The sequence below is a fragment of the Quercus robur genome, chromosome 3, assembly GCF_932294415.1.
Source record: "Quercus robur chromosome 3, dhQueRobu3.1, whole genome shotgun sequence".
NCBI lineage: Eukaryota > Viridiplantae > Streptophyta > Magnoliopsida > Fagales > Fagaceae > Quercus > Quercus robur.
Window position 1 is genome coordinate 8,228,842 of NC_065536.1, and position 21,019 is coordinate 8,249,860.

Genomic DNA, 21,019 nt, shown 5'->3' on the forward strand with positions numbered 1-21,019 from the left:
TTGGCTTATTGTGTATTTTGCCGTTTCAATTTGTTAACTTGTCCAGTACCTTTTCATTTTTTCGCTTTATTACTAATATAATTTTTTTAAAGGCTTGGAGAAAGCACAAGCTCCATAGATATTGTTAGATTTATTTTAAGACCTTTGTTTGTGGAGAAGCATTTTAACTTTTAAGACTTCTTTTGCCGCAATTGTCATGTCAAATGCAAAACATAGCCTCAATATGTTGTTTGGTGTTGCACTTCCGGCATCTCATTGAAAATGTGTAGTGTACAAAGTGCTGATAGAAATCAGTAGTGTCAAAATGTGTAGTGTACAAAGTGCTGATAGAAATCAATAGGGTGAGGAGTTATTGACTGATATAATATGTTAAAAATCTATTCAATATTAGTTCAAGAGGTTTATAAGTTGATGTAAACGACAATAACATAATAAATCAATTTTTGAACTATGATTTTGTTTTGTGATGTAACGATTAATGTAATTTCTATCACGACAATAACATAATAAATCAATTTTTGAACTATGATTTTGTTTGGTGTTTAAAATGATACGATTTTAATGTGATTTCTATCACAACAATAACATAATAAATTAATTTTTGAACTATGATTTTGTTTGGTGTTTAAAATGATACGATTCCAAACCGAAAGAAAAATCTCTTAATCTAGTGAAAAGGAAGATCCTCTCTAATCCATTATGCCTGCGATGCAGAAGCAACGATGAAACAAATTTACATGCCCTATGCGACTTGTTCAAAAATATCTAAGGATGGTCTTTTTTTTTGGTTGTAAATACAGCATTCATAAGTAAATTAAGATCTTACAAAACGGTTTGAACGAGCCACAGAGTTATCAAACTCTAATAAAAGGAGTACATCAAAAGGGGGATCTTCAAATAATATAGAATCTGAAAATAAGAAGTACACTCTCTTGGTTAAGGCATCGGTGCACTTGTTGGCCTCCACATTGTAGTGTATTGCTTCACACCTATGGAAAAACTTATACTAAACTCCATCAATCATTCATAATCTAGATAAGAGAATATTAGGACAATACTCATTATCTAATAGCTAATATGATTTCCTTGGCATCTAATTCCAAAATTAGATTACGGATCTGAATCTCCCTAATTAAAATGAGGCAATTCCTAACACCTCAAGCTCCATCCACCACACTCAAAACTTTAACCAATTGCTCAGGAAAACCCCTCACCCAGTTACCCTCCTTATTACAGGGTTCATTGACATCATTGAAGTGATAATCCGTGAGAATCAAATACTATATTTATTTACTGAGATTGTCCCTTCCTTGTGGTATCTCATAAACAAAGTCAGGGTTGGTGAGGAGGTATTGCCACTACATATGATCTATAAGGTAGGTCATGAGAAGCTAAGAGAGTTTTAGTGCATTTGAGTTTTTTTCAAATCAGATGCCCCCACCAAGAGTAAATCCAAAGGGATCCCCTAACATGTGGCTTCTACAAAGTCAATTTTGATGGCGCCACATTTGAAGCAAGTCTCTTTCTTGTACATTTACAAGCAAGGCAATAGTTTAACGAACGCTTTAGCAAGGAGAGCTAGATTCTCTTATCCATTGTTAGCCATTGAGCCTAGATGGGGTCAATTCCACTGAACATTCATGATGTATACTAAACTTGGCAAAATTTGACTCAAATTGGTAATTCAACCTAAACCCGAGATTTTTGATCTAGAGTAAAAATGAGTTGACCCATGACTTGATTTATTTTACCGAGTCGGGCAAGTTAACTCGTATGACTCGTGACTTGACCTGTTTTATTTATTAATATTCTTAGGATAATGGGTTATGTAAGGCTAAGTGTAAATGGTGTGGGAAAATTTATACGGCATATAGCAATTTTCAAGTATGAAGATTTTCGATGCTAGATCTATTACTAACATTGAGTAGATTGAGGTGCACTCCGTATTAAATATTTACACTTTTTCTTTACTTAATATATTATTATTATTATTATTCTTTTTTAATTTAGTTATCCTTCTAGGTAATATAATTTTATTATTATTTTACATGCAACAACAATATGAGCAATTGAGAAGATAGATAATTTGACTTGGTTCACGACATTTAGTGTGATGATACATTAGCAGAATTTGAATTGTGTAAACTTAAGAATCAATGTATTATTTAACTTTTATTTTTGAATATTACGTTATTTTTTTATATTTTATTATTTGTTATTTTTCTTATTTTTTAATATGTGAAAAAATTATGGGTCAACCTATAACCCAATCTACACCACTCCTTGCATCTCATTTAAAAGACTTGTTTTTGACTTGAACCCAATCGACCCACCTAACTTGTTTGGCAATTTTAGCCCAGCTTGAATAAAAAGTGTCTTGTTTTTTAAAATAAAAAATTTAGAAATAATTTCAAACATAAACTCCTGATAAATACTTTTTTTTTTTTTTTTTGCTAATTCCTGATAAATACTTTTTAATCCTCTATGAAGAAATAATTAAAATTTTTTTTAAAAACTTTACGCGTTCCTCTCTGTATACCTTGTCACCATGTGGCAAGAGGGAAAAGGCCGTAAGGGTGTCGGTTTTAACACGCAACGTAAGGGCAATTCGGTACATTCGCACGGTAAATCTTAACATATATTATATACTAATTTTTAATATTTTTACGGTTATCACCATATATACATATCTGCCTTCATAGTTTATTATCCCAAAGACTCTTCCAGAAGCATTCAGCCAAAAAAAAAAACACTTTTCCGGAAGCTCCCATTATCTTCCAAAACCAGACTCACTTCTCTATCTTTCAAGGTAAATTATATATAATCCTTTTTTATTATTGTTACTATTATTATTTTTTTTAAGTTTAATTTTCTAAGCCCATGTTTTAATCTGTTTGGTAATTATTTCGATTAATTTCTTTAATAATTCATAGTTTCTTTAAAATAAAATTTACTCAGTGATCCACAATATATGCATGTGTTTGGATCAATTATATAAATTAAGCTTTCAAATGGGTCTTTGTTTTTTTTTCCTGGAAAAGATTCAAGTTTGCATCTTTTTCTTAAATGGGTAATTGTTTTTTTTTTCCTGGAAAAGATTAAATCTTGCATCTTTTTCTTAAATGGGTAATTTTTGTTTTTTTCGAATTACAACTTTTTATAGTGATTTTCGTATTAGTGAAGATTTTTTTTTTTTTTTTTTTTTTTTGTGTTAATGATGATTTGAATCAATTTGAATTTTTTTTTTTAGGGAAAAAAATGAGTAGCAGTTCGAGCCGTACCATCTATGTTGGTAATCTCCCAGGTGATACTCGTTTGAGAGAAGTAGAAGATCTCTTTTGTAAGGTACTATTTTCTTTTACAAATATAGTTGGTGCTTTAATTTCTAATTTGGTGCTTTAATTTCTAATTTTTTTTTGGTGGGGATAGCACATTTTTGGTGTTCAATATGATGTGGTTTAGTTTGATAGATTAGATTGTGTTTAGTGAAAAGTTGATTTTTTTTTTTTTTTTGGGGTAAAATTTGTTAAATAGAAAAGTAAAAAAGAAACCATTTTCTGTGGAATTTGGTGTAGTTAAAGAATTGCTACGCCAAATTTGAAATATAATTGGCATGGGTGTACCTTTGTAGATTGACTCAGTTGATTGCATTAGTTTGTTTTTGTGTCCAGCCACAATTTTTGGTGCTTGGTAGGACTTGAAAAAGGTTTTCGTTTTGGTGAAAGTTTGAAATTCTGTTTACCTTTTTCGTTTAATTAAGTGGAAGAAAGATAAATTTGTTGGTAGTATTTGGCACATTCAAAGAGATTATTTTTTTAGGTGAAAATTTGAATTTTTTTTTTTTTTTCATACCCTTTTCTTTTTTGCAGTAAAATCTGTTACTTATAACGGAAGAATGATTGATTTTTTTGTGGAATTTTTCATAGTCAATGTGTTGCTTTGAGCATATTGTTTTAGATAATTTAATAGTTTTGATGGGGTGGGGGGATTTGAATCCTGGATGTCTCCATTAGAAACATCAGGAAGTGCCAGTTGAACTACAATGCTCGCCTCTTGGTACAAAGCCAGTGAGTTCTAGCTCATACAGCCTCTCCTCACTCCATAAAAAAGGCTGGAGGATTAGGTCTTGGGTTAAAACCTATTGTGTGTGCGCGTTGTTCATGTAAACTTACAAATTAGAAAAAGCATATTGTTAACACAAATACCTGCTGGTTGTGGGTGCACCTTTGTTGAATGATTCAGTTAATTGCATTAAGGTGTTTTTTTTTTTGGCCGTGTTTTCAGCATTTTGTAGGTGTTAAAATCTTTGGTTTTGATAGTTTCTTATTTATATACTTTTCTTTTCTCGTTTAGAATTTTTACATGTAAAGAAAAGCAGACTGAGTTTTGAGGAGTTTGCCTTAGTCAATGAGTTATTTTGAGGATATTCTTAGTGTTAATACATAATATATATATTGGTTGTGGGTGCATGTTTGTAAATATGATCCAGTTGGTTGCATTAAGAAGCGGTGGTATGTAAGTGTAGAGTTATTTATTCATTAGAGGGAGAAGAGTTTGGTGGTGGAATTCACATTGACATTGGGTTACTGTAAGCATGAATTTTTTATTTACTGTTAATAGGCAACGATTTGCTGTTATTTGCTTGGTAGAATGTGTACTTTTATAACAGAGTCATCTTTGTATCAGATTCCAATATTTCTTGGATAACCCAATAAATATGTGATACTTCTTAAGAATCTAACCAGAATTTGGGGGAGGGGGAAGGTAGGAATCTGATACTTCTCGGAAATGCAATAGATTATCTCAAACTATATGATATGATTATTTGTTTACAGCTGGGATCCAATCTACAACGATAAGCAAAGGAAGGGCTTATGATTATTGAAGCTATATTGAGTTTTTTGCTGCTGATTCTGTATTTTTGTCTTTGATGTCCAAATGCAGTATGGGCCTATTGTTGACATTGATCTGAAGCTCCCACCAAGACCCCCAGGCTATGCTTTTATTGAGGTCAGTTCTAATCGTACAAACTTCTGGTATTTACAAAGCTGCATCAATGTTCAATTATGGACGTCTATTTTAATTTATTTTGAATGGACTTTTTTATTTTGGCTTATATAGTTCATTAAAACTGTCATTTTGCAGTATGAAGATTCTCGTGATGCTGAAGATGCAATTTATTACCGGGATGGGTACAACTTTGATGGTTATCGCTTACGAGTTAGTGGCACAGAGCCTGTTTACGTTTACTTCTACTTCTGAGTATTTGCATTTATCTATTTATCTTTGTTGTTTTTTCAATATTTTCTCATGAATTTTTTTATTTGCATTTAAAGGTTGAACTTGCACATGGTGGGCGAGGAAATTCGTCATCAGCAGATTACCATGGCAGTTATGGTGGTAGTGGCAGTAGCCGTGCTGCTCCCAAGCATTCTGACTATCGTGGTATGTGTTGCCTTCAATACATCTCTTTTCAGTTATACAAAGTTGTGTTGTAATGATTTTATGTGGCTCCATCATGCAGTTCTGGTCACTGGATTACCTCCTTCTGCTTCATGGCAAGACCTAAAGGTAAGCATGCACCTATTTAATTATGTATGTTTCCAATGTAAATTTCTAAACATTCAGCAAGCGGGTTTGCTAAATGTGTAATGTTTCTGTATATTCAATAATTAGGATCACATGCGGCAAGCTGGTGATGTCCTTTTCTCTCAAGTATTCCGAGACCGTGGTGGTAAGTTTGATTAACTGTTTTGTCCCTTTCTTTTCCTTATTATACAAGAGTATGAACAAAGATACAAAAACTGGGTGGTCAAAGAACCATTTTATGCTATTAGCAATTTGTGATTGGTTTATTCTCAGCATAGCGAAGAATTAGAGGTTCTAGCTGAATAAAGAGATCTGATATTTCATCTGGAGCATAATCATTCTGATTAATACATAATGGGTGATTAGACGTGAGCACAGCACTAACTTGGAAATTGGAAATTATCTGACATTTTGATGAAAAAAGAGATTTTATTGCCTTCATCTCATCATATGTTTTCATTTGGATAAAGAGTTCTTCCATTGCATTGGAAAAGTTCTCATTTTCAATTATTTTTTCTCCTCTTTGCAGGCATGACAGGAATTGTGGATTACGCACACTATGATGACATGAAGTATGCTGTAAGTTACTAAACTATTATTAATTGTATAGGAACCTTTTTTTTATTAAAATACACTACTTTTCTTTTTCAACTGGAACTGGATTTGAGTTGAGAATCCTTTTAAAGGAAAACCTCATTATTCCCTTTGTGAGTTCTCTTCTTCTCTTGCCTTGTAGATCAAAAAACTTGATGATTCTGAATTTCGGAATGCTTTTTCTCGGTCTTACGTACGGGTATGTCACAATGTCTTGATGTGCTGAATTCTGGGTTTCTTTATTCATTTTGCTTTTACTTATCTACTTGCTTTGTCTAGGTGAGAGAGTATGATTCGAGGCGGAGTTACTCTAGAAGTCGCAGCCGTGATTCAAGACGGAGCTACTCTAGAAGTCCTTACATGTCGAGAAGCCCTAGTCGCAGCCGTAGCTATAGTGGCAGGAGTGGGAGGTTAGCTTTTAACTTTTGTTTTGTTAAGTAAAATTGGTTTTTTAGTAAAATAGTTTTTGTGAAGTAAGATTTGAAATGAGATTTTATATGTTGTTTGCAGCATATCTCCAAAGAGAAAATATTCACGTCGATCTCCATCAGTCTCTGGTTCAAGGTCTGTTTTGTTTCTCTGTCTTCCCCATCAGGGCTTTCTTGGGGTTGCACTCCAATTTCAATTTATCTAATAAAATGATTCTTGATTTACATGCCTAAGGCTTATGCACAGGAATTCAATTTAAGTCCTTATTGCTTCTAAAAATTAATTATTTATGTGATGTTTTCTGGTTTTCGTGTGGGGTTACTTCTTAATCTCGACTCATATAGGTCTTAGTGAAACTGATTGGGGTTGGCTAGATATATTTCTTAGGCAGGCTCATCCTTTTTCCTTCAAATTTTGGTGGTAATTCCTCTGTAAACCTCGTAACTCTCTCTGGGATTTGAGTTGGATGATTTTTCAGACATCCATAGTTATTTACCAATGAATGTTCATCTAGCTGATCTAAAAGCAAAGGCTTATGTGGTAATGGATAACAATAAGCATTGGTGAATTGCTCAATCTTTGGGGAATTTGTGTTCTTCATAGAGTGGTTCTATGGTTAGCAAGCTCTTTTCTAGTTCCCTTGCACTCCCCCCCCCCCCCCCCCCCCCCTTTTTAATTTTTTTTCTCCTTGCTACTTTTTTTTATGCAGCAAGGGTCCTTCCTCCTTAAGTTTTTATTTTTCATTTAGTGAACATAGAACAAGAATATGAGCATCATACTGGCAATCTTTTTTTGGTATCACAAAATCAGAGTCAGTAATATCTTTCATGGGTCATTCAAATTTTGATGATATTTTTGACTTTCTTTTCAACGTTTTTGTAAAAGCTTTCTTCCCGAGACAATGTAACAACCTTCAGAGCTTCCATGAACTTTTTCTACACAAATTCTTTTTTATTTTTCAAAGAGGAAGTGGTTTCTTAAGAAGAGGTTTACAAAATTGGTCAGTCATCATACTTTGTTTATGAGGGTTGCCTTGTGTGTTTGCTAGATCTGGATCTTTGCGGCGACCTGGGGACTGCATGTTAGGAACTTGATGTTGATGGCATGTGGTACTCAACGCCTGCAACTCTTTTGGTTGCTGAGGTAATACCGTTTTGTTGATGAGCACCTCTGGAAAAACCTCAATGCTAAAATAATAATACTAATATATTATATGCATGGTCTGCCAATGGGTGCTAGACTGGATCATTGTTGACAAATTGGTTGCGCTTTAAAAGCTGGATTACCTGTGAACTGAGTGCTATTGGTACACTCAACAATTTTGTGGTGTAGACAATTCAAAACCTCCTCAACATTATTATAACTTGCGGTCAGGATTCTGGGGTGGATATCGTTCTCCTTCCAACTAGGGTTTCCATGATGGTGCTGTATTTGTTTTTTCTTTCTTTTATTGGTCCATTTAAGTTCTCATGTGCTGCTGGATAAAGATGATTTACTAAGAGGATTTGATCATGAGAAAATTGGGTTGAGTTCTTTTAATATTAGTTGCTGCTAAAGATTTGTGGTATATTCCATCTCTTCTATTTCATCCTTTGATTATGGTAAACCTAAATGGAACCGGGATTGAGGCTCTGGGATCAAGGTTTTGCAAAATTGTTGTTGATATTAAATTGGGTGGTTTGTGAACTTTTGTGCAGATCTCGATCAAGATCCAGATCTCCAGTTAATTCTGTAAGTAACATCTTAAGGCTTTTATCTTTAGTTTTTAAGAAGAGCAACCAAACATGAATTGATGCCATTATTCACTCCTGGTTTTTTTTTTTTTTTTTTTTTTTCACTGATTTGCCACGATGCAGCATCGTCGTCGTGAAAGTCGCAGTCCCAGCAGGAGCGTTAGAAGTATATCACGATCCCGTTCGGCTTCTGTATGATTTTTCTCCTTAGTTTTGCTATTTGCTAATATTTTTTTCTACTAAAAAAAAAAAAAAAAGTAGCTAATATTATTTTGTACTAAGGGTAAAACTTAGATACAAATTCCTTAGGTGCTGCTGTATATTAAGTTCCCCAAATTAAATTTGATCATGTTTTCATTGGCTAATATGTCACATGATTGAATTTTATTGTCCTTAGGAAAGTTAACATCAGGGGTGAAAAGCCCCTGGATTACCCAGTAATGAGTATAAACTGCTTAGCCCGTTAGGGGTGAAAAGTCCCTTGATTACCCGGTAACTGGTTCTGGCGTGTGGGGTTAGTTGCCCGGAGGAGTTTGATTAACAGTAAGGATTGTTGTACAGTATGCTCTGCGACGTGCAACTAATCTGAGTGAACATCATTGCACTGTATTGTTTATTGAAGCCATGTGTTTGAATTTAATTGAAACTTAGGAACAATACCACTAGGGAATAGCACCTAAGTTTAGACCTTGCCCTTGCATTGGTTACTTGTCTTTCATTTTCCCTTTCTGCCCTGTTTTCACTAGAGTTTTTATTGGTTTTATGACTTTGGTTCACAGGTGAGATCTGATCGAAGCCGATCTATTGACTCCAGGGATCGTGATTGAGCGCAAATTTTTAGTAGTTCTACTCTCAGCATGTTCATGTCGGGGACATTAGGACACCTAACTATATAAGTATATGTAGTTAGCTACATAACATTTGGATCTGGATATTATTGGACGGTCTTGTAGTCTTGTAGTGCATGTTATGTTTCTTAAGTGAATAATCAACACAACTAAGAACAAAAATTTTCTACCAAAATCTAATGGTACTGCTGGATCAATTTCTTATTTTGTTGCGTTGTGGTTTGATGTTACTGGTTGTTAACCCATTCATCCTGAGATTTTGTCACACGAGACATCCAAATTGAAATCCGTAATTTTAAAATTTTTTAGCTGAGATTTGCCCGACCCACCATTTGAACGTGGTTGGCCGAGTGGGTCGGGTTGGGTTCTCAGGCTCTAAGCACTCCTCATTTTAGGCTGAAATTCGAATTGCATGCACGAGTGGTCTATTTGGTGTTATTAGTGAGTCATCACCCGGCTGCTAAACCCACCAAAAAAAGCTTGATCCACAAAATGCTTTGATAAAGTTTTTGGGTGGTTCTACTATAGAGTTCTTAATGAATGGATTCTATTTTATCATGTTATTAACATTTAAATAAATATTTTGATTATTTAACTTCAGTTTATGAGCTTTATAATTAGGATTAGTTTGTAACCCTTGCATAAATACGATTCATTGAAGAGTAATGATAAATCTGTAGTTAATCATCTTCATATAAAGCAAATTTTACAAAAAAGACTTGCAAATACTATTACTATATAATCATCTATAATAACATATTGATACATGCTTGAGTGCTCTTAGTTCTTTAGTCACTGAAGTCAGAGTGCAGAGGCTACTTTTGAATAAGATGTTACAAAAAATTATTTTATGGGGCAAGCCTGATTTTGAGTAAGAATAAGAGACCTGAATCGAATAATGACTATACTAAAAAGACTATACTAAAACTTAGTGATAAAGAGCAAAAGACTATACAAAAAATAGTGATAAAGAGCAATTATTATGGAGTACATCCTATAGGTTTTCATTATACTAAAAATTAGCTCATGTTTTCACATATTGATAAAGAGCAATTATTATAGATTCAAATCTTATTGTGTCGATACCAAAAAAAAAAAAAAAAAAAAAAAGCAAATTACTTATCATGCACCACTCCATTTTAGGAAGAATTTAATTACTAGTCAATTATTGGCTTTAACGATTTTGCATTGTTTTATAAATTGAACAAAATAGAGAACGAAGAAAAATGAAAAAGTGACTGCAGTTTTTTTTTTCTCCAATGAGGTGTGACAAGTCATCAAATCGATGACAATATTCATGGCTTGAGTTGGTGCTTGCTCTTTTGTTTTATTTTGAGATATGTAAGAATAAAGTCATGATTTAAAGGTCAATTGATACAATATTCATGGCTTTAGTTGGCTCAATTAGCTCAATTCTAGCACAATGTGCGATACAATTTATTATTAATTTTCTCAAATATTTCAATAAGTTTATCAAGAATCTTGTAACTTAATTGGTTGGTATCTTAATTTCCAATAGAGACATTCATAATTTAGATCCCCCACTTATTGATGTATAAAAAAAAAAAAATTGATTAAATCTTTTGGTAAGAAATTGTAACCTTTAGTTATTTTGTAGACAAAATAGAAATCACACTATATATATGTGTGTGTGTGTGTGTGTGTTCACAAATTGAAAATTGCATGATATAGTGGTTAATATAGATAAACATGTTTCATGCCTACTAAAAAAATGCATATATCCTTTAATTATTATTTTTTACATTCTTAGTGGTGTGTTATTAAATTTTTCCCCTTTTTGTTGGACATTGCTTCAATTGTTGCATGATATAGTGTTTCAATTGTTTCTCACATTAAAAAAAAAAATTGTTTCTCATATAAATCTTAGAAAAATTATATTAAAATTTTGCTATGTTATAACAAAATAAATATATTTATTCTATTACACTCACACACACACATATTGTTGGGAAATTGCCTAAAATTCCAATTGTGACTTGGAAAGTCAATTAGGTTTCCTAGTTGAAGAAAGAAAAATTAATTTGGGTTACTTTGTTATAGAAGGAAAGGCTATTCCTTGGTGTGGAAGGAAGTCTATTCCTTGTTAAAGAGGTAATGTATTTCTATTCCAAGAGGAAATAGACTCTTTGTTAAAGAGGTAATATATTCCTAGTCCAAGAGGGAATAGCAAAAAGGTCTTATAAATAGATAATGTTACAAAGAATTTGATGGCTTTGGCCCAAGAGTCCCCCCTATGGGGAGAGGGAAAATAAAAGGAGGAACATAAAAGGAAGGAGAGAGTAAGGTATGTAGGGAATTAACCTGAATTTCCAACCTGTGAGAAACAAAAAAAAAAAATAGAGAAAGCACATGCCAAAAAAAAACAATCACATGCATAAGACAATATTTACGTGGTTCGGCAATTTGCCTACGTTCACGGAGTTGTAGGGATTTCACTATTATTAGGAAAAAGTACAAAGTGCGGTTACAATTTTTCTTTCACTCAAGAAACACGACAACAACAAACCCTAAGCACATAATTGCATTTTATACACAAAACGGGCCAAAAAAATTTTTCCCCAGGGCAACGCCCCCGGACCCCCAGGAGGCTTGTTCATAAGCGCTCTAGCTCCATGGACTAAGTCTTAGAAAATCTTCTATTAAAAAACCACGCAATATTATTTGGGTCGGGTCAGATCGTCAAACCGATTCAAATAAAACTAGGCTCCACAAAACCCAACAAATCTCCCACTTGGAGACTAGTTCAATCACCAACATCAAACCGCAATCCTCCAAAAACAATCCCTCATCCCTGCAACTCATCCTCTTGTCCTTAAGCTAGAAGACCAACTGAAACTGCACGCAGCTTCAGCTTCTCAATAGTGACACCCTTAGTCAACATGTCTGCGGGGTTTTTAGATCCACAAATCTTTTTAAGTATTACCAGCTTATCTTCAACAAGGTAATAAATAAAAGTGGTATTTTGTCTGTATATGTTTCGACTTTAAATAAAAAACCGAATTTTTGGCAAGAAAGATTGCACTCTAACTGTCACTGTGTAGAATGCGCATCTCCTGCTTCTTACCCAGTTCATCTAAGAAACCATGTAACCAAATCATCTCTTTTCTAGATTCAATTGCTACAACATACTCAGCTTCTGTAGTAGACAAAGTAACAATTTTTTGTAGATTTGAAGCCCATGATATAGCTATACCACCCAAAGTAAAAACAAACCCAGTAGTACTCTTTTTACTATCAATATCACCAGCAAAATCAGCATCTACATAACTGCCTCCTAATGCTGCTTTCTAGGCCTACTAATGAATCTGCTCACAACTCCCACTGCATGCGCAATGTCTGGCCTTGTACACACCATAGCATACATCAAGCTGCCAATAGTTGAGGCATAGAGCACCTTACTCATATGGTCCCTTTCTTCTTCTGTCTTCGGTGAGTGTTCTTTGCTTAGTTTGAAAAGACTACTCAAGAGTGTGCTAACTGGTTTAACTTCATTCATGTTGAACCTGCTGAGAACTTTTTTCACATACTTTGACTGTGAAAGCTTCAATGTACCATTAACCTTATTTCTAATGATTCTCATACCAAGGATTTGTTTTGCAGCTCCCAAATCCTTCATTGCAAACTGGTTGGACAATTATTTCTTCAAATTATTAATCTTCTCAATGCTAGACCCTGCAATAAGCATATCATCCATATACAACAGTAATATGATGTAAGAATTGTCAAAAGACTTAACATAGCAATAGTGATCAGCTTCACATATCTTGAACCCAATTCTATGCATAAAACTGTCAAATTTCTTGTACCACTGTCTAGGAGTTTGTTTTAGGCCATACAAGCTCTTTCTCAGTTTGTAGACTAGATTCTCTTGTCCTTGAACAATGAACCCTTCTGGCTGAATCATGTAAAGGTCTTCCTCCAAGTCACCATGAAGGAATGCTGTCTTCACATCTAACTGCTCAAGATGTAAGTTTTTTGCAACTACCATTCCCAGTACCAGCCTGATTGTTGACATCTTCATAACTGGAGAAAATATCTCTATGTAGTCAATGCCCTCCTTTTGCTGGAACCCTTTAACAACTAATGTGGCCTTGTAACATTTGCTATCATCATGCTCATTCTTTATTCTGTATACCCACTTGTTGTGCAAAGCCTTCTTTCTTACTGGCAATTCAGTTAGTTCTCATGTCTGATTCCCCAACAAGGAATCCATCTCTTCCTTCATGGTTAACTCCCACTTGCTTGAATTCTCATCTTGCAAGGCTTCATCATTACACTCTGGCTCACCACCATTAGTCAACAGGAGATAATTTAGAGCGGGTGAATAATGTTGTGGAGGTCTAATGTTCCTAGAAGATCTGTGGACTTCAGCTACAAGTGTACTTAAATCTACCTGTGAATTTATATTCTTCTTATCTTCTTTACCCATTTTCTAGACGGTACTTTCAGTCAATTCATCTTAGTTGACAAACTCAGATTTCTTTTGATCTATCTCTGTAACATCTGACACTACAGTTGACCTGTCCTTATACATAACATGTTCATTAAATATCACATTTCTACTTCTAATGATTTTCTTGTTTTGTTCATCCCAAAACCTATAGCCAAATTTCTTATCACCATAACCAATAAAAAAACATATTTTAGACTTTGCATCAAGTTTACTATGAGCATCAGAATCAATATGAACATAAGAAACACAACCAAAAACTTTTTAATGTGAAAACTTTACCCCTTTACCACTCCAAACTTCCTCAGGAAGTCTAAACTCCATGGGAACTGATGGTCCTCGGTTTATCAGGTAAGATGTAGTGCTAACAGCATCAGCCCAGAAAGTTTTTGGTAGTCCAGCATGCAACCTCATACTCCTAGCACGCTCATTGAGAGTTTTGTTTATGCGCTCAGCCACACCATTCTACTGTGGTGTCCTAGGAATGATCTTCTCCATCCTAATTCCCTGTGTAGCACAATACTCACTGAACCCTTTATCTGTGTACTCTCCTCCATTATCTGACCTCAAACATTTTACTTTCAACCTGTTTCTGTCTCAACCATGACCTTCCACTTCTTAAAATTTTCAAATATATCAGATTTATTTTTTTAAAAATAAACTCATACCTTTCTGCTTGAGTCATCAATAAAAGTGATGTAGTACCTTGGACTTCTAAGGGATGCAATCGGAGAAGGCCCCCACAAATTAGTGTGTACTAATTCCAATTTTTTAGCTTTCGGTGTCCTGTCAGTTTTCAAGAAGCTCACATTTTTATGCTTTCCTAAGATGCAACTTTCACACATGTCAAAATCAATAGACTTCAATTCTGGTAGTTTTCCTTTTGACAATAGCATCTTCATCCCTTTCTCACTCATGTGACAAAGTCTGCGGTGCCATAGGCTTATGTCAGTACTAGCATCAGCAACTACAATTGTGTCTCTTGGACTTGAGGTCATATATAGAGTACCGGTCTTCTTTCCACGAGCCAATACTCTGGCTCCCTTTGTAACCTTCCAAGTACCACCAACAAATAGTATTGCATGCCCTTCATCATTAAGTTGTCCAACAGAAATCAGATTCCTTCTCAAGTCAGGAATATGTCAAACCTTCTCTAGTAACCAAACAGATCCATTGGGTAACAATATCCGGATGTCTCCCATACCTACAATATCCAAGGCCGAACCATCAGCCAAATACACCTTATCAAAATCACCTGCAACATAATTCTGTATGATTTCTCGGTGTGGAGTGGTATGAAACGAAACTCTTGAGTCCAAAACCCAATCATCAAGTGGACTGTCTACTGCAAGAAGTAATGCATCCTGTACCTCTTTTGTTACAACATTAGCGAAGTCATCTTCATTCTTCTTCTTAGGACTTTTGCATTGCCTCCTAAAGTGACTTGTTTTCCCACAATTCCAGCATTGTACTTGTTGACCTGATCTAGATTTACTTCTGTTCTGATTAGAATTTCTGAATTTTGATCTGCCTCGATTTGAATTTCTGTCATTACCTCTGCCTCTTGTCTCAAGGTTTAGGGCAAAACCAAATCCTGAGGTTTCATCCGCATCTCTTTTGCGAATCTCCTCAGTTAGAATTAAATCTCATATATCATTGTACTTGAGCTTTTTCTTTCCTGTAGAATTGCTTACTACCATTCTCATTACCTTATAACTGTTTGGCAAAGAAGCCAAAACGATCAATGCATGGATCTCATCATCAAAATCAATTTCTACAGACGACAATTGATTTGTGATAGTGTTAAATTCGTTCAGATGTTGTGCTACTGATGCATTCTCTGCCATCTTCAAATTAAACAGTTTCTTCATCAGATGCACCTTGTTGTTTGCTAACGGCTTTTCATACATACCAGACAAAGCCTTCATCAGATTTGCTGTAGTCTTTTCCTTTACAACATTGTGTGCAACAGACCTAGACAGAGTTAACCTAATAACTCCCAGAACCTGTTTGTCAAGAAGCGCCCATTCCTTAGCCTTCATAGTCTCATATTTTGTCCCCAAAAAAGGTAGATGCAATTTCCTCCCATAGAGATAATCTTCAATCTACATCTTCCAATACGCGAAGTCTGTGCCATCAAACTTTTCTATTCCAGACGCCTTTCCTGCTTCCTCTACCATTGCTCCCACTCAAACCTAACCCTAGGCTCTAATACCAGTTGTAGGGAATTAACCCGAATTCCCAACCTGTGAGAAACAAAAAAAAAAAAAAAAAATAGAGAAAACACACACCAAAGAAAACCATCACACGCATAAGACAATATTTACGTGGTTCGGCAATTTGCCTACGTCCACGAAGGTGCAGGGATTTCACTATTATCAGGGAAAAGTACAAAGTGCAGCTACAATTTTTCTTTCACTCAAGAAACACGACAACAACAAACCCTAATCACACAATTGCATTTTATACACAAAACGGGCCAAAATTTTTTTTCCCGGGGGCAATGGCCCCGAACCCCCAAAAGGCTTGTCCATGAGCACTTCTGCTTGGGCCTACCGACCCAAGCTTTTGCTCCATGGACTAAGCCTCAAAAAATCTCCCATGAAAAACCACGCAACATTATTTGAATCGGGTCTGGTCATCAAACCGGTTCAAACAAAATTAAGCTCCACAAAGCCCAACAAGGTATTATTGCTTTCAAGAAGATAGCCAAGGAGGAGAGAGCAAAGGGTTGCCGCCTTCAAGAAAATAGCCAAAGAGGAGAGAGCAAAGTATTGTCGCCTTTGAGAAAGATAATTTGTGTGTGTGAGAGTAAAGAAAAATAAGAGAGATTTTTTTTCTTTAGCCGTGAGACATACACAAGAATTATTGTAATTGATTTGATAATAGTGAATTATTGCTGATAATATTATTGTTATTTTTGATTATTAATAATCCAAAATAATCCAAAATTCTTGTGTGTGATTGTTATTTTGGATTATTAATATTGCTGATAATATTATTTGGGACCTAATACATATATAGTTTGAAGGACAAAGATTTATTGGAGTGAATTCACAAATATTTAATTTTTTATGGTTTTTGTGTCAATTGTTGTCAAAGCAACTAAATATAAGTAAGAATGTTATATTCTAAATTTATTATTATCATTCCAATTAAAAATTATTTCTTATATAGAGTTTTATAAAAATAATCATATAAATTCATTTGATATAAATAATTAATGCACAACTATAGATAATTAATATATGTATTTACTCTATTGGCTAATTTAATGAACTAATACATTGATATAAATGCAAACTTTGTTGATTTATAACCCCTAAATAAAGAAAACTTCAAAGAATGCGCAACATGACACAATCTCATACTCTTTAATATGAGGTCTTTGCTTTTATATATATGTGGGGCTAGTGAATTCGCGGCCCAGTCCCACTCTACTTGGGGGCCCAAGGCTTAGGGCCCAAGCCGAGGAGAGCCATTGCCGAGGACGACCCATTGCTCGGCACCTCACGAAATGCCTGAAGAAAAGGGGAAACTAAGTTCAGGGGCAGGGTAAGGGAAAAAGCTACCAACATCATAATACCAAGCCCTGTATCTGACAAGTCCATACTTTAAACCATACCCTTTAACTTTCTCAACGACCCCAAACCATACTGGGTATGGGTTGACAGGACAGGTCCGCACCCCAGAAAAGGAAACTTACACGTGGACTCTAAAGAGGAAAACAAACATGAGAATAAAAGGGAGGGGGACAGCGTCCGAGGGGGGGATCCTGGAACCCTCACGAATGGAGGGCCTAGCTAGTCAAGCCAGACCCGCCCGTACAAGAATTTCCATAGACGCCACGATCAAACCGTTCACCTGTGCCCAAGGTCATGCCTTTCAAGCCCACTCTCTACAAATCATATTGTTGGGGCCCTTTGCATGTGAGCCCAACGTCAATCTTGGGCCTTTAAACAAATCGTGCCCTTATAATTGGCGTCGTCTGTGGGAAAGGCTTGCGCATTGGCGCAGGTGGCGGTGGAGTTGAGCCTCTGTCAAGCAAATGTCTGTGAAGGTTCCTACATTTCCAGCGACGTCTGTGAAGTTTCCTCCATTTCCAGCGACGTGCTGTTGTTGCTCCGACATAGATTTCCACTAGGGGCTACGCCTCGCAGTGCCAATGGCATGGGCAGTTCTAGGGGTTTCAAACATCAAGCTAGCTCCCCCCACCTTTTTCGAGGAGCTAACCTTCGGAAAATAAATAAATAAATGAACGACTACAAGTTTTGGGCAGAACCAAGGCCTTGCATGGTCCTCGGACTCAAGCTTATGGGGAAACCAACTACTTACAAGAAAAAAAAATACAAGTTTTGGACAGAACCAAGGCCTTGCATGGTCCTCGGACTCAAGCCTCTGGGGAAACCAACTACTTACAAGAAAAAATACAAGTTTTGGACAGAACCAAGGCCTTGCATGGTCCTCGGACTCAAGCCTCTAGGGAAACCAACTACTTACAAGAAAAAAAATACAAGTTTTGGACAGAACCAAGGCCTTGCATGGTCCTCGGACTCAAGCTTCTGGGGAAACCAACTACTTACAAGAAAAAATACAAGTTTTGGACAGAACCAAGGCCTTGCATGGTCCTCGGACTCAAGCCTCTGGGGAAACCAACTACTTACAAGAAAAAATACAAGTTTTGGACAGAACCAAGGCCTTGCATGGTCCTCGGACTCAAGCCTATGGGGAAACCAACTACTCAAAAGAAAAATCACAAGTTTTGGACAGAACCAAGGCCTTGCATGGTCCTCGGACTCAAGCCTATGGGGAAACCAAGTACTCAAAAGAAAAATCACAAGTTTTGGGCAGAACCAAGACCTTGCATGGTCCTCGGACTCAAGTCTATGGGGAAGCCAGGTACTTAAAAGAAAAACTACATTACATGGACCTTAGAATCTATCCGAGGAGAACTCTCCATTAACAATTGGGTTAATTCCTAAACTGCATGGATTCTCAAGTCTGCTCTCGGATCCTCAGTACCAAAGGGATTGATGTAATATAGAGCAGTATGTTACCAAAAACACAATCGGAGTCCCTTACTGCTCGGTTACCCCCTCGGATGAATTATTTAGAGTTTATCGTTCTCGGACGGTCTCCTTGCACTTATTACATAATATTCAGCTGTTATCTCAGTTAGTTTTCTAAGTTTAATTTACTGTGAATTATCGTTATTATGCCTGGTAATGTCGGTAAATTAGAATTAGTTGGATTATGTTTCAAGGTTTCCTGCTCTAAGTATCATTGAAGAAAAACACACATGGAGCACACCCATTCACAAAGTAGTGTTGCAAAAAAGAAAAATATTCAAAACAAGTAAATAAATTCCCCTTTTATTAAAACAAAGAAATAGTACAGCGTACAATGAAAAGCTGGAATCAGCTTATATTAAAGCTAACTACATAATCGAAAAGAAAGATACAAGAGAATAAGATAAAGCCGAGGAGGTAGTACAGAGGAGAGGTTGGCTGCTGCTTCAAGACTTTGTTCAAGGAAAACCATTCATCAACACTTTTACATGCCCATAACTCAGGCAGCAAAAGAACCCAACGTGGGGCCTGCACCATTGAAGAAAAGGTGTAGAGAGCCCAGCTTCAGGCTAGCGCAGCTGAAGAAAAGGTGTAGGGAACCCAACTTGAGGCCCACACCGTTGAAGAAAAGGTGCCGGGAACCGGAAGTTGAGGAGCCTACACAAAACTTTGCCTGCGACAAGGCAGACGGCGCTGATGGTGGAAAACTTTACTTCTGATGCACCAAGAATCTGGTGCGACCAGTACCTGCTTCGGATTTTGACTAAAAGAAGGAGAAACACCATTTCCCCCTTTGTCAAGACGGAGTATTTTCTTGAATCTGTGCCTCCCTTGCCCAGACCACGCTACCTTGAGTCTCGGAAGGACCCGGCGCCTCTGTGGCGGAGGGAGTTCCTTCACCCCAACCCGCGCCTCAAACATATTATACTAAGGGTGGATAACACCGGGTATGGAAGCTGTGATTATGGCTGAAGGATTATGGTTTGGGAGGAAACTGAAGGATTTGTGTGTAAGTGGAGCAACCTCCTATCCTATTTATTTAAAAGACAAGGAGGTGGCATTTAATTCACGCAGAGTTCCAAGGAACGCTACAGACAAAATGGTTTCGGCTCAATTCCCAACGCCACCTGCAACCATAAGATTAAAGGATTCTCGTGAAGGCGCATCTCGAACACTGGAACATCAAAGGGCACCGCGTGACTAAAGACTAAAGTAATGCCTCTTAATCCAGTGCATCTCTTATGCAAATGGAAAAGCCCAAACACCAAAAAGTACATAATCTGAGTTAGTTGTGATGTGGGCCCAGCATTATCAAAATCCTCATCCCCAACTAAAAGTCGGGCAGCAGGATTTTGAGGGGCTATTGTGGGGCTAGTGAATTCGCGGCCCAGTCCCACTCTACATGGGGGCCCAGAGCTTAGGGCCCAAGCCAAGGAGAGCCATTGCCGAGGACGACCCCTTGCTCGGCACCTCACGAAATGCCTGAAGAAAAGGGGAAACTAAGTTCAGGGGCAGGGTAAGGGAAAAAGCTACCAACATCATAATACCAAGCCCTGTATCTAACAAGTCCATACTTTAAACCATACCCTTTAACTTTCCCAACGACCCCAAACCATACTGGGTATGGGTTGACAGGGCAGGTCTGCACCCCAGAAAAGGGAAACTTACACGTGGACTCTAAAGAGGAAAATAAACATGAGTATAAAAGGGAGGGGGACAGCGTCCGAGGGGGGGATCCTGGAACCCTCACGAATGGAGGGCCTAGCTAGTCAAGCCAGACCCGCCCGTACAAGAATTTCCATAGACGCCATGATCAAACCGTTCACCTGTGCCCAAGGTCATGCCTTTCAAGCCCACTCTCTACAAATCATATTGTTGGGGCCCTTTGCATGTGAGCCCAACGTCAATCTTGGGCCTTTAAACAAATCGTGCCCTTACAATATATATATATATATATATATATTGATATTGATTAGTAAAGTTTATTGTTTTTGAATGAAGGACCTAAGTTCTAATCCCACTTACATAAAAACTAGGCAAAAATGCAAAACTGACTCTCTAACTTTTACCGTTTTTCATTTCAGTCCTCTAACTTTCAGTTTTGTCAATTCAGTCCTCTAACTTTCAATTTTTGTCAATACATGGCTCTGTTACAACTCAATTAGTGGCTGCCGTTAGAACTCCTAAAATGACACCGTTTTGTATATATATATATATATATATATATTTTTTTTTTTTTAAAAATTCGGAATTAAAGGAAAATAAGAAAAATCTAGGAAAAAAAAA

The 21,019-nt window shown here is 36.4% G+C and overlaps 1 protein-coding gene across 3 annotated transcripts; it reads left to right on the plus strand.

Annotated features, from left to right (window-relative positions):
* Positions 1-2,649: 2,649 nt before the first annotated feature.
* LOC126716929 (serine/arginine-rich splicing factor SR30-like) lies at positions 2,650-9,397 on the plus strand. Of its 3 annotated transcripts, none has more exons than XR_007652339.1 (15): positions 2,650-2,809; positions 3,251-3,345; positions 4,945-5,010; positions 5,146-5,220; positions 5,337-5,445; positions 5,525-5,571; positions 5,677-5,734; positions 6,119-6,168; positions 6,326-6,382; positions 6,463-6,593; positions 6,694-6,747; positions 7,661-7,755; positions 7,852-8,343; positions 8,469-8,537; positions 9,125-9,241. XR_007652339.1 is itself a non-coding variant. In XM_050417982.1 (14 exons), the coding sequence occupies exons 2-14, from the start codon at positions 3,259-3,261 to the stop codon at positions 9,170-9,172; spliced, it is 885 nt and encodes a 294-aa protein (XP_050273939.1). In that variant the 5' UTR covers positions 2,650-2,809; positions 3,251-3,258; the 3' UTR covers positions 9,173-9,397. The 3 variants fall into 3 exon arrangements, 1 of the variants encoding a protein (XP_050273939.1); XR_007652340.1 differs by having other exon boundaries at positions 8,310-8,343; XM_050417982.1 differs by lacking the exon at positions 7,661-7,755 and having other exon boundaries at positions 8,310-8,343; positions 9,125-9,397.
* The last annotated feature ends 11,622 nt before the right edge of the window (positions 9,398-21,019 follow it).